This window comes from Thunnus maccoyii, chromosome 13 (genome assembly GCF_910596095.1).
Source record: "Thunnus maccoyii chromosome 13, fThuMac1.1, whole genome shotgun sequence".
Taxonomy (NCBI): domain Eukaryota; kingdom Metazoa; phylum Chordata; class Actinopteri; order Scombriformes; family Scombridae; genus Thunnus; species Thunnus maccoyii.
This window is the reverse complement of record NC_056545.1, coordinates 21,186,703-21,200,921: the sequence shown is the minus strand read 5'-3', so window position 1 is coordinate 21,200,921 and position 14,219 is coordinate 21,186,703. Positions and strand designations below refer to the sequence as shown.

General features: G+C 40.1%; 1 protein-coding gene and 5 non-coding genes across 9 annotated transcripts; all 6 read left to right on the top strand.

Moving 5' to 3' along the window:
- Nucleotides 1-302: 302 nt before the first annotated feature.
- Nucleotides 303-12,591, top strand: snx19a (sorting nexin 19a). Of its 4 annotated transcripts, none has more exons than XM_042432164.1 (12): nt 306-712; nt 5,977-7,497; nt 7,586-7,724; nt 7,799-7,914; nt 7,998-8,117; nt 8,938-9,056; nt 9,378-9,468; nt 9,579-9,729; nt 10,035-10,158; nt 11,067-11,251; nt 11,356-11,443; nt 11,680-12,591. In XM_042432164.1, exons 2-12 carry the CDS (start codon nt 6,001-6,003, stop codon nt 11,807-11,809), a joined length of 2,760 nt encoding a protein of 919 aa, XP_042288098.1. In that variant the 5' UTR covers nt 306-712; nt 5,977-6,000; the 3' UTR covers nt 11,810-12,591. The 4 variants fall into 4 exon arrangements, with proteins under 4 accessions (XP_042288100.1, XP_042288098.1, XP_042288097.1 ...); XM_042432163.1 differs by having other exon boundaries at nt 307-712; nt 5,974-7,497; XM_042432165.1 differs by having other exon boundaries at nt 308-712; nt 5,974-7,497; nt 7,814-7,914.
- Nucleotides 2,296-2,368, top strand: trnar-acg. The gene has a single exon. It is a non-coding gene; the product is annotated as a tRNA-Arg (tRNA).
- trnar-acg lies at nt 2,948-3,020 on the top strand. The gene has a single exon. It is a non-coding gene; the product is annotated as a tRNA-Arg (tRNA).
- Nucleotides 3,416-3,487, top strand: trnah-gug. The gene has a single exon. It is a non-coding gene; the product is annotated as a tRNA-His (tRNA).
- trnar-acg lies at nt 4,202-4,274 on the top strand. Its single transcript has one exon. It is a non-coding gene; the product is annotated as a tRNA-Arg (tRNA).
- trnar-acg lies at nt 4,855-4,927 on the top strand. The gene has a single exon. It is a non-coding gene; the product is annotated as a tRNA-Arg (tRNA).
- Nucleotides 12,592-14,219: the final 1,628 nt, after the last annotated feature.

Genomic DNA, 14,219 nt, shown 5'->3' with positions numbered 1-14,219 from the left:
AATAGTAATAATAACAACAACAACAACAACAACAACAATAATAATAATAATAATAATAATGTAGGGTTATACAAAACTATTTTGTTTTCAATTGAATAATTTATGACAGTTATTTTGAGCAATTTTAATAGTAAATGTAGCCTACAAGTGTACTTGGTTTGTAAACTGGTTGGTCAAACAGAACAGGTAGCCTATTAAAGACTGAACTAACTAATTAGAGCTAATTTGGGGATGTACCTCTAAAGCTGCTCCACAAGGTGGAGCTCATGTAAACTAAATTATTAACCAGCCACCCAAAGCTGAAGAGATATGTTAAGTCTTAATAGGCTAAATGGTGGTGGGACAAAGACGCACTGCTGTACAACAATTTAATCAAAGACACAAAATTAAGTGTAAACATGCACACTCCCGAGCCAAAACACCTCTGCTGAGTGTTGCCTACTATATATAGTAGTAACCTATTGGAGATTATTGTTTCACAGACGCAATATAGATGATTGAGACCAGCTGTAAAGTTTTGCTCTCTAACAGAGCGGACTGTTTTCTTACTGGCAGGTCATGTGGACACCTAACAGCAGCTAACTGTCCATATGGGCCTTTTGAGTCTATCTTGACTCGCAGACTGATCCAGATAATCTTTGTTGGAGGATTAAAGCAATGGCCGTAAGGAGGAGGACATCCTACACGACCTGCAGCTCCTATAACCTTTCAGGTACCGTATTTTATATTACTGCCTCTCAGCGGACTTTACAACGGGAATAAATATTCTTAATAGTTTAACTGAACAGTCCCATGTCAGTTAGCTCTAACTGTATATAGCCTACTATATTTTGTAAACAAGTTATGCTAGTAGCATTTTATCCGGACGCTTAATCAAAATACTGAAGAATAATGTCATAAAATAGTAGTTTAAATTAACTCTCCAGTTTATAGTGTAACTACAGACAGCAGAGTATTGACTGTCCGGTCAAATTTCCATGGCAACAAGTGTTGACATTAGCTCTGTCACGTGGTACCGGGGTAGGGCGGTGGAGTTTGAAAGGTTTTTATTCATGAAAATAAATCAGAACCACATTGTGCTCATATAGATTATGAAGCATATTAAGCTATTGATTACAGCGTGTTACAGTAACATTTATAACATTTAAAGTTAATTAAAACTTTAATAAAACAATTACGAAACTTTAACTTGATCACCGCATTTACAGGAACATTTAAATCCATTTTTTAATTTATAAAGTAGCCCGATATTTTCACTCTCAGCAATGTGATGTCAAGTTCAAGCCTTGTCCTTTCCTCATGCGGACACATAGGAGATGTCATCATATACAACAAAACAGGTTAAATGCTAATTTAATGTGGCAGAATTAAATCCCCCAACACTCCTTTCAGTACTGTGGATATTTGGTTAGACGTGCCATTCTTGCAAGTCACTGTTTAATTCAACTCTTTGCGCAGCAAACTTAAATATGTAATAGAAACATGCAATAACACAACGTGCTGCCATCATAAAAATAAATGAAAAACATGTCTACCCGTCAGACTAAGAAAATAGTCTGCTTTGAAGACAGACTTCTGTTCTTCTTTTTATGGTTTCCCGTGGAGGGGTCATCCGCGGGGTGTGGCCCCTCTTTTACCCACATCTCTGCAAAAAAGGCAACCTCAGGTCCATTTACTGCGTCATCATGTATCCTAGACATCATGTATCATCTCTATTGTCACACCACAGTAAAAGTCCATTTCTGATTTTATTGTTGTTTGCACAATAGACTGTTGCGTTGCTGCCCTTTACTTTGATATTTTTAAATAGCCTATTTTTATTTTAGATAATGTATTTGATCTATGGGTGAAGCAGCATAAACCACTATTAGGAGTAAACTGGGATAATTCAGCAGATGCAGGGACATCTTAACCCTTCACTTTCACTCCTTTAAGAAATCATTAGGCCTCTGTGGTTTTAATGTTAATTGCTTTTCATCTTGATTTAAAAGACAAACCTTGACCATAAAGGGAAAAGTAAAAGTGCAAGGTAAACCAGTGTTGGAACTTGACATTTAACTACAACAACAAAGCAATAAGAAGGCCACGTGGCCGTGATCGTATAGTGGTTAGTACTCTGCGTTGTGGCCGCAGCAACCCCAGTTCGAATCCGGGTCACGGCAGTAGCTGGAGGGGTTACTGTTTTACCTTGGTGCTTTCATTTAGTCCATCCTCCGTTCCATTTGACAAAACTTTAAACTGGACAGCTCATGCATATTTCCCTGTTTGAGGCCCCATATTTTCTCACTCTCTGTAGGGCTAGTGGCGCAATGGATAACGCGTCTGACTACGGATCAGAAGATTCTAGGTTCGACTCCTGGCTAGCTCGGTATCAACTTTAGCTTAAAAAACACGTTCTCTATTTCAGAGACCAATCCACTACATGCTGATTATCAAAGGACATTTACACATGAGAAGAGCCAAATGATAGATAAATGTTGTTCAAGCATGTGCAAAGAGACACCAGAACCATTCACTTTCACTCCTTTAAGAAATCATTAGGTCTCTGTGGTTTTAATGTTAACTGCTTTTCATCTTGATTTAAAAGACCATAAAGGAAAAAGTCACATTACAAGGTAAACCATCATTGGAACTTGACTGTCTGTTGAGATGAAGAGATTCAAGGAAACCCATAAAGATGTAAGAGTAATACTAAGCTTGAAACATATAACTACAACAACAAAGCAATAAGAAGGCCATGTGGCAGTGATCGTGTAGTGGTTAGTGCTCTGTGTTGTGGCCACAGCAACCTTGGTTCGAATCTGTGTCATGGCAGTAGCTGGAGGGGTTAGTGTTTTACCTTGGTGCTTTCATTTAGTCCAGCCTCCGTTCCATTTGACAAAACTTTAAACTGGACAGCTCATGCATATTTCCCTGTTTGAGGCCCCATATTTTCTCACTCTCTGTAGGGCTAGTGGCGCAATGGATAACGCGTCTGACTACGGATCAGAAGATTCTAGGTTCGACTCCTGGCTAGCTCGGTATCAACTTTAGCTTAAAACAAAAAAACACCACATGTTCTCTATTTCCCAGAACAATCCACTATACACCGATTATCAAAGGACATTTACACATGAGAAGAGCCAAATGACAGATAAATGCTGCTTAGGCATGTGCAAAAAGACATCTTAACCCTTCACTTTCACTCCTTTAAGAAATCATTAGGTCTCTGTGGTTTTAATGTTAATTGCTTTTCATCTTGATTTAAAAGACAAACCTTAACCATAAAGGAAAAAGTCACAGTACAAGGTAAACCATCATTGGAACTTGACTGTCTTTTGTGATCAAAAGATTCAAGGAAACCCATTAAGATGTTAGAGTAATACTAAGCTCCAAACATTTAACCACAACAACAAAGCAATCCGAAGGCCATGTGGCCGTGATCGTATAGTGGTTAGTACTCTGCGTTGTGGCCGCAGCAACCCCGGTTCGAATCCGGGTCACGGCAGTAGCTGGAAGGGTTACTATTTTACCTTGGTGCTTTCATTTAGTCCATCCTCCGTTCCATTTGACAAAACTTTAAACTGGACAGCTCATGCATATTTCCCTGTTTGAGGCCCCATATTTTCTCACTCTCTGTAGGGCTAGTGGCGCAATGAAGATTCAGAAGATTCTAGGTTCAACTCCTGGCTAGCTCGGTATCAACTTTAGCGTAAAAAAACACGTTCTCTATTTCAGAGACCAATCCACTACGTGCTGATTATCAAAGGACATTTACACATGAGAAAAGCCAAATGACAGATAAATGCTGCTTAAGCATGTGCAAAAAGACATCTTAACCCTTCACTTTCACTCCTTTAAGATATCATTAGGCCTCTGTGGTTTAAATGTTAATTGCTTTTCATCTTGATTTAAAATACAAAACTTGACCATAAAGGAAAAAGTAACAGTGCAAGGTAAACCAGCGTTGGAACTTGACATTTAACTACAACAACAAAGCTATAAGAAGGCCATGTGGCAGTGATCGTATAGTGGTTATTACTCTAGGTTGTGGCCACAGTAACCCCGGTTTGAATCCGGGTCACGGCAGTAGCTGGAGGGGTTACTGTTTTACCTTGGTGCTTTCATTTAGTCCAGCCTCCGTTCCATTTGACAAAACTTTAAACTGGACAGCGCACGCATATTTCCCTGTTTGAGGCCCCATATTTTCAGTTTCAGTGTAGGGCTAGTGGCGCAATGGATAACGCGTCTGACTACGGATCAGAAGATTCTAGGTTCGACTCCTGGCTAGCTCGGTATCAACTTTAGCTAAAAACAAAAACCCACATGTTCTCTATTTCCCAGACCAATCCACTACACGCCAATTATCAAAGGACATTTACGCACGAGAAGAGCCAAATGATAGATAAATGCTGCTTAAGCATGTGCAAAAAGACATGTCAACCCTTCAGTTTCACTCCTTTAAGAAACCTGTGGTTTGAATGTTCAATGCTTTTCATCTTGACTGAAAGTTCCAAATCTGACCCTGAAGGAAAAAAGTCACAGTACAAGGTAAACCATCATTGGAACTTGACTGTCTTTTGTGATCAAAAGATTCAAGGAAACCCATTAAGATGTAAGAGTAATACTAAGCTCCAAACATTTAACCACAACAACAAAGCCATCCGAAGGCCACGTGGCCGTGATCGTATAATGGTTAGTACTCTGCGTTGTGGCCGCAGCAACCCAGGTTTGAATCCAGGTCACGGCAGTAGCTGGAAGGGTTACTGTTTTACCTTTATTTAGTCCAGCCTCTGTTCCATTTGACAAAACTTTAAACTGGACAGCTCTTGCATATTTCCCTGTTTGAGGCCCCATATTTTCTCACTCTCTGTAGGGCTAGTGGCGCAATGGATAACGCGTCTGACTACGGATCAGAAGATTCTAGGTTCGACTCCTGGCTAGCTCGGTGTCAACTTTAGTTTAAAAAAACACGTTCGCTATTTCAGAGACCAATCCACTACATGCTGATTATCAAAGGACATTTACACATGAGAAGAGCCAAATGATAGATAAATGTTTTTTAAGCATGTGCAAAAAGACATCTTAACCCTTCATTTTCACTCCTTTAAGAAATCATTAGGTCTCTGTGGTTTTAATGTTAACTGCTTTTCATCTTGACTGAAAGTTCAAATCTGACCCTGAAGTAAAAAAAACTCACGGTACAAGGTAAACTATCATTGGAGCTTGACTGTCTTTTGTGATCAAAAGATTCAGGAAACCCATAAAGATATAACAGTAGTTTTCCTGATATCCTGAACCCAAAACATTTTTCTACAACAAAGCAATCAGAAAACCATGTGGCTGTGATCATATAGTGGTTAGTACTCTTTTGGGCGGTTAGCTCCTCCAGGTACATCAACCCAAAAACATTACTCTGCACATATTTTTTGTGCAGTGTTCTGTATTTTGTAATAAAACACAGAGAATAAATGTAGTAATCCCTCTGTTGACCTGAAACAGTCTCTCATAAGCACACAGTATGATTGATTTAAGGCAGAGAGTGACCACGGCTGTAATCGTCAGTGTGTTGAATTCAGTTTTAACTGTATCATTGCTGGTATTGCATAAGGGGGGTAAGTTATAGTCATGATTGTCTCAGTTCAAACACATATTGCTAATGATATATGAAAAAGGTACACAGTATCCACTCTGCATTCACTTAACAGTGGTGGAAATTAATTAAATAATTAAAAGTCCCATCAAAATACAGAAAACATGGTGCAACCAAGACCTACAATTGCTTGGTTGTTTGGAGTTTATACGTCTGGTAAAGCAAGCAGCTCTAAGCACCACAATTTCATTTTTGTTGCTTGTTCTGTGACAAGATAGAAATTTGTAATCTTTTTCTGTGCATATCTGTACTGAAAGGCAGCTGTGAAAGGTGATATTGGAAATTACAAAATCAACATTTTTCCTCTACTTCTTATAATCCCTATATATGTCCTTTCTTAGCAGGACACATTTCACCTGCTGACTATAATGCATTCATCAAAGAGCTCTAGTCACTGGACTCTCTCAGAGTTACTCGGGCAGCGGAGGCTGTTAGGATTTGGAGCTCTGCTGGCATGGCTTGTCCTCTTCCATCTCCTTGTGAACGTCTGGCTCCTCTGCATCTTCACCAGTCTCTTGGTGGTCCTCGGAGGTTGGCTTGGGTCCCGTGCAGTATTGGATGCCAACAGCCATCTCCACTTGGAACACTTTTTGCCACTTGGCAAAGTGAATCCACCTCTGTATTCACCTGAACATGAGTGGAGGTTGAACCATGAGATCCACAGTGCTGTCCACAAAGCGGTGCGTGACTTTGTGTCCTCATGGTATCGCACTCTGCTGCCAGAGGTGGAGGGGGAGTTTGAACGTGCAGTGTGCAATTCGATGCTGGAGTCAGTGATGGAGCTAAAGGAGCGAGCAAGGCGAGTGGACAGAAAAGCACTAGTTCAACGGCTTCTAGAGCTGTATGGCTGTCACCTGCAGAGCTACATGACGGCAAGGCAGATACAGTCGACGCAGAGGGAGAGCGTTCAACTCTGGCAGCTTTACAGTGAAGTAGACGCCCCTCACCCAGCTGTTAGCAGTGCAGTTGCTGAGCTCAGCTACTCAAGAGCTCTAGTTAACCTCGTCTTGCATGTGCTTGTTCCATATCCTCAAATGGAAACCAGGACTGGAGGTTACATGGTTACAGAGCTCATCACTTGCAATGTGCTGCTGCCACTCATAAGCAGGGTGTCTGATCCTGACTGGCTAAACCAGACCATCATAGAAATATTCACCAGGTCCAGAGAACCACAGGATATCAATGTGGATGAGCTCCCGGTAGGTGCCCTGTACAGATGCCAGATCCAGCAAGAGTCTTGGACCACCTGCCGGTCACTGTCATCTTCTGATCAAGCAGGCCTCACCAGCAGTAGCACCTCTGACTTTGATGACCTGCAGAGCCAGAGCACAATCTGTCAGAGTGATTCCTCACAGGGCAGCATGGTTAGCCTGACGTCAACGACTGCTGGTAAAGTCAAAGGTTGCCATGCAGGTCTGCTCACACCATGTAAAGTGAACTGCTGTTCACTCACATCTGGCCAATACTCCAACTCATCAGAGTCCAAAGTGCTTTCACTGGACTCCCTAATTCCGTCAGACTCAGAAGACGACCAAACAGGAGGCTTTTGTGACTGTGGTCCCCCAACCAACTTCTGCAATGTGATGACTTTAAAGGATGACGAGGCTGTCGGCTGCTTCGGTCCACTGAAAAATCTTGGGCCGAAGGTGGTGGTGCCGGAGGACTCCCTGTGGCCAGCAGGTATTGCCCAAGAAAAATCCCCAACTTGTCCGCCAAGAAGGCTTTGTCTAACCCCCTACAACTTTGATGCTCCGCACAACCCGGCTGCTCCTGTGAACATCCAGAATGTGCAAATTGCTGGCACAGTCACTGCAAAGGAGCAGCGTGGCACTGGCACACATCCTTACACTCTCTACACTGTAAAGGTAACATTAAAAGTGCAAATCTGCTCGATTAATATTTGAATATGTATTATTGGTTTTCATACATTACCTTTTACTTTCTGTTTCATAGTTTGACACAGTGGCTGATGCTGAAAACGATGGCACTTTGCAACCTGTGGCTGGTCACACTGTCAACCGGAGATACAGCGAGTTCCTCAACTTGCAAACACGTTTAGAGGAGAAGCCCGAAGTCAAGAAATTAATCAAGAGTGAGAAATGATTCTCTGCTTGAATAGATAATTTAACTTTCGAATACCAAAACAGATATATCATTGTCAGTCAGTGTTATGTATTTCAGATGTCAAAGGCCCAAAGAAAATTTTCCCTGATCTCCCATTTGGCAATCCTGACAGCGAGAAGGTTGAAGCCCGTAAAAGTCAACTGGACACGTTCCTTAAAGTAGGTATTAGGATCATGACATCACTCTACATGATCAGTAATTATTTGCGTGGTCCTGTAGTTTGATTGATTTTTTTTTCTAGCAATTAAACAGCATTCCTGAGACAGCCAACAGTGAGGACATGCAGGAGTTCTTGGCTCTAAACTCTGATGTTTGCACATATTTTGGAAGAAAGCCTTTTGTCAAGTCAAGAATTGATAAGGTAAGAAGGAGTCTGACTGTGATTGTAAGATCATTTTGGCAATTTTTACACCCAGAATGTGTTTTACTTATTGTTCCTTCAGTTGAATGTTTGAGCTTTGAACTGATGTATGTGCGGAGTTTGACACTACAAGGTTGTTTTCACATTAGTCTGCTGAAAGTGGTACGTGCTATATATTCTTGGGATAGCACCTCAAAGCTCACCAATTAACACATCATATCTAATTTGTTTAATCTGTACAAAAGCCAAAATGTAAAAACAATAATTCACTGTTTTACAAAAGGTTATGTGCTGGACAATTTCTTTGTTGGGACCAGTTGCTAGACAACCAGCAGTGACTCATGGAAGTTAATGGTTAATGAATATAATGCATTAATTTGTGAGCTATAGAAGTGATACTAGGAGGTTTTTTGTTACCTTTGGACAGAAACAGGCTGGCTGTTTCCCTGTTTCCAGTCTTTATGTTAAACTAAGCGTCTCCTGGCTCTAGCTGCATGAGAGTGGTATTAATCTTCTCATTTAACTCCTGGCAAGAATGTGAATAAATGTACTTCTCACAATGTTGTACTAATGCTTTAAAGTTAGAGGACTGGCCACATGTCCAGCTCACTATTTGTACATATTTCAGACTAAATCTAGCATAGATTACCTGTACAGTCATCTCAAATAAGTGAACACATTTCTTTGAATAAACCAGGTTGTACATCCACTTGGGAGTGTAGATTCAATACAGAGTATGATCAACGTATTTTCTTTGGTATTTTTTCTACAAGGGGTTATTAACAGTCTCGTGTTTTCTCCAACTGGATTGCTATTAAAGATGATGGAAAATGCTTTAGACACATTGAAAACAGCTTTCCCCCATCCTGAGCCCCTCAGTCCAACCGAAGACCTTGAAGGAGATGCAGATGGAAGAACAATGGACAACAGAAAGTACAGGTGAGAACTCTATCAGTCCAAAACAGTAGTTCCCAAAGAATGGTGTGTGACCCCTTAATATTAAAGAAGTGCCATTTTGTTGCAGTTTAACTAAGGACTAATTTCTTAGATTTATTCATTTAGATAAATCTTTAAGGCCTGAGGGGATAAAATTATCCAGGATTTCACAAGAAATATTATTTTGAGACCCCTTTGGGCCTCCTGACCCACAGGTTAGAAACCACTGGTCACCCTTCTGTCTCGCAATGTTAAGAATGATTTTGAAGTGTTTTGTTATTTGACTGTAATGAGGGATTTCTGCTTTTGTGTTTTTTGCATCAGGAGGCTTATGTTCCCAAGCAAAATTTCCCCAGCTCTGAACATACCTGACTTGCATCCTAAAGTGACATACTGCTTCAGTGAAGGCAGCGCTGTAAATTGTCTTACATACAGTATATTTACCATCTTTGATTGATAAATGTGTGTTTGAAACAGGTGCTGGACACAGCTAACACATTTGTTTTGATCATTATGGTTGTTTAGGTGCTCAATGGCATGTCACTCTCTGGCCTGGAGAGCTTTGTCGTGGAGCAGGAAAGACTTTTATGTGAGCTAAATGGGAAGGAGGCCGCCAAGCAGAGATGTGGGCAGTCTGGCAAAGAGAAGAAGACTTCAGGGAAAAATCACGGGACAGGTTGAGATTCACACAACAGTCTTGTCTTAGTTTTATCCATAACAGCAATATGCAATGAATTATCCTCATGCGCTTTACAGACAGTCAAGCCTGGACAATCAACGTGCAGTAACAGTATATCGCCACTTGAGTGCAGCACAGCTCCACTTTCTGTATAGGCAGTAGCTGAGTAGTCCTAGCAGTCACTCTCCAGTGTAGGTGTGTTTTGTGTCTGTATTCCATATGTTTTAAGATGTCTCCACCGTTTCCAGAATTGTGATACTATACGTTTAGTGTGTATCTGTGTTTGTTTGTGTGTACTGCAGACACAGCTGTGGCAGATGTTGCTTTGAACATCTTGTGTCTGCTGATGAAGGACCAGTGGAGTTGGCTGTGCACTGAGAACATACAGAAGACCATCAGACTGCTCTTTGGCACTTTCATTGAGAGGCAGGTGTTTCTTTTGGCTTCTGTGTAGCTTTCACAACTATTTGTCTACTGTACGTGCAGTTCGAACATATAAATAACTCACTGCCTGACACCGTGAGACACCCTAGAGACGACCAGTGAGTTGTATGAAATGGTGTGTTTTTATAATGTATTAGCTCATATGATTTTTATTTTTAACCATCTCCTGCCTAGGTTTGTTCTTTTATGTCACCACATAGATAAAGTAATATTTTTCCATTAAAACTTAAGATGTCTTATTTTCCTTTTACATCAGTATTCAGGATTACTGAAAACTGGTGGATTGATTAATTTATTCATCCATTACAATAAAAATACAACAGTTATAAGTTCAATGTATGTGACGGCAGATGTGCTTAGCTAGCAGATGACACTGTGGCACTCAATCATTTTTCCTCCATACAATATAGACACTGGGTCCTTTTCTAGTAAAAAACAAAACAAAAACATTTTTATGAGGTACTAGTTTGTGGGACATGAATTCTGCATGATGTTTGCCCTGATTTCTTCTCACTACATTGTTTTAGTCTTTAAATTCAATATTTATGCCTTAGTGTGTACGCAGATTTAAACAAAGACTTGTCTACAGTTACCACTGGGCTCGCTTCACCACACAGTCTGTGGGAACTGTGCTTGTCTAATCTCTAGTGTTCTGCTGTCATTAACTTGGCTTCCATTTTTGGACTTGACATACGCCTCTGGGAGTTCTAACATTTGTGTGTGCGTGTGTTTCATTCTCTCCTAATCAGTTAAAGCATGTTTGCATGTACAGTATACACATTTATTTCTGATTGTTTGTACAGTGTAATGGATCATATCTAGTAGAAAAAAAGACTCTCATGCTCAGAGGAACACTGCTGTATAAAATACTTTATTGATTTCTCTCTCAGATGGTTGGACGTAGGAGTTGCACACCTTACCAGTGCCCCCTGCTGGGTGATTTACCTACAAGTGCTGCAGGAAGCTGTATGGCCAGGCGGCACGCTGCCCGCTCAACCAAGGCCAGAGCGCAGTGCCGCAGAAAGAGAGGAAACCAAGGAGCGATGTCTGGAATGTCTGATGCAGCTGCTTCCAGGTATTAGATTCAGATTATAGATGTTTTAATGCTATTTTGGTTTCCACTGCTCCTGCATCAATGTTATGCTTTCTGGTTTGTTTCATTATTTGTGTCTTGAACAGAGCTCATCACTGACATGCTGGGCAGTGAAAAATACAGGCTGAGCTTGGAGACCATGCTGGAGTCTTTACAGGACCATCAGATAAACAAGTGAGTCAACAACCAAACTGTCCAGTAAACATAAGTCAGATCCTGTTATTTCAAGACAACCACACTCAGGAGCTCAGAAACCAAATTGTATGAGAAAACAATTATACCAAGAATTTTATAATGAGTACCACTCACACTAAGATAGAAATGATATTGTATTAAATTATCATTATCATCTATATTAATATCAGTTAATGTCAGTCTGTCATTAACTGTGTTTTTGTGACTCTGTTAAGGCATCTGCTCTACTGCATCTGTGACCTGCTGCTGGAGTTTCTGGTCCCTGAGTCGTGTGACGAGGACTTCCAGAAGTTTCTGCTGCAGAGTCTGGCTAAAGACACAGAGAGAGACAGTCCTCACTTGTGATCTGCACGTGACGACACTCTGATGTCTCACAGTTGTAAGCAATCGATGGATGCTGTGGGGGGTTGTGATGTATTCATAAGGGTCTGTAGTCACCAGATTCTACAGGCACAGAATAGTCATTACCTTATTGGTCAGCAGTAGTAGGACGCTTGTTTTTCATCTGTCATGTGGTTCCACCTGCCTCAGGGATTTATAATAACTTTCCCTTCCTTGTGACTTACTGTCACATAAAGATGAGAAATGTGTGTACATCTTTGAAACATTGCTTTTCTTAGGCTTGTTGGTCCACAACTGCAGCCACCCAATGGGCACGCAACAAGAGGAAAATGGGAATGTTCTCAATAGTTGCGGTATCAATATCAGCACACAAAGTGAACTATTACTTTATCAAATATCAGCGGCTGTTCCTACAGTATGTGCCATTGGTTCATGGAATCTGGTGCAAACTATACAAATGTAATAATTAATGGTCTATTATGCCACCAACACCTGTAGGCAAAACAGGCGTGTGCTCTGTAACTATTGCTTTTTTAAAATCAGTTTTTGTTGTTGGTACATTTATTTATTCATTCATTCGTTCAGATCTTAAAATGTTGCACAGTCTTTCAATAGAGGTTGCTAAAATTATACCTAACATCAGTGTTTATGTTTGTGATTTTCATCTGAAATATTTTTTATGACATTTCTAAATCATCAGTTCATGATAAGTTGTTGTTGAATTGTTTTGATCTAGTGGCTTTGAAATACATTTTCAGGAGTCCGTTTGTGGTGTTTCTCGAAAACTTTTAGTCTGTCCCTTTTTTCCCTTCAACTGATGATTGATATCTTCTCAATGCAATCAGCCTTCAACTGAGCGCTGTGAAATCAGCTGTGCATGGCTTAGTTCATATCATTTTCACATAGAGCTTGAGCTCTGATGTAAGTCTTTTGGGGCCTTCAAACCTTAGATTTATGGACTGAATCAATGAGTCTTAAGTGTATTGTAATAAACAGTGTGAGGGAACCCCACTTTCCTCAAGACACATGCAAAGATCATTAGATTTTACACGGACTGACAAAGCTGTCACAAAGATGGTATTGTATTACTGAGTGCGTTTTATCTTTACTTTCTTCTCCAAATCCATCAAATTTGTATTTTGATGGTCCAACTTTTATAAGCAGCTCTAGGCCAGCGCTTTGTGCACATACACTCTCATTCATGAAGACTAACAGGGGTGACTGGAGTTAATAATGTTTAACTCAGTCCAAGATTGCATAATTAATGTGGTTTGTGGTTCATTTTCAAGATGTTTTAGAAAGCCACGTTTTAAAAAAGGCTTTACTGTTTCGATTAAAGCTTAATCTGCTTTAATTGATATTCTCTCAGAGAAACTGGGCCTGACCCCCAGAGTGTTGGTTGTAACTTTTAACTTTTGGTTAAAAGTTTGACTGAAAGGAAACTTTATATGATGACATCTCTAAAAAAGAGCAAGGTACATTTGCATTAGGAGGTTTAAAGTAAAACTTTAACATGTCATTTGAGAGTTTGTGTAGATATTGGTGGTGATGTTTTCAGAAATAACTGACCACCATGACTGAAAAATCTGCTTCTACCTGACATTCCGTGGGAACTGTCCTTAGATTAGTCAAACCTTAATGGGACTATTCCATGCGAAAAGAGCGTTTACTGTTAATGATTCACCTAAGATCCCAGACTAAATATCATCAATAAAGATGACTTAAATAAAGTGAGTGCAGGCAGTGTTTTAATCTTCCCACGATCTTTTGATCTTGACCAGCCTTTGAAATATTCTCATGGCTTCACAGACCATCTCTTTGATGGGGCCATAATAGTGTGTAAGATTAACACCTTACTGCATTACTTATGAAACCACAGGAAAAATGTTCCCTTTATATTTGCTGTAAGAAGCAAATTAAGAAAAATGAGGAACAAAATCACCAGCATCTATGAAGTGTTTCCATATGGCAACATAAGTCACTTTAACGAGAAAAACATTTCAGCTCACAAAATATAAAGCTGTTTTTTCTGTTGTGACACCAAATTGAAAGTTTTTCTGAAATTTATTTAATTCAAACTGTATATTTGTGACATACAAGCAACAGGAAAACATCAAGCAGGCATCAGTAGTCTCCTGCAATGTCTTGCAGTGTGTCCTTTGCAGAGATGTGATGATTTGCTGTAAATGACTCATACTGGTACTGTTAGTCATTCACTCTGACAGAAATTCCCAAAAATTGTGATTTAACCTTTTATAAGACTGGAACGTGATAATATCCCCCCTCTTCTCCCCATGTGTTGGGGATGTAGACGTTTTAGTAAACGTCAACCTTTTGATAAAGTTAAGTGAGTTTTCTCATTTTATGTGTTCCTACAAGCAGCAGCTCATATTTACGAGTTCTGTACTTCAAC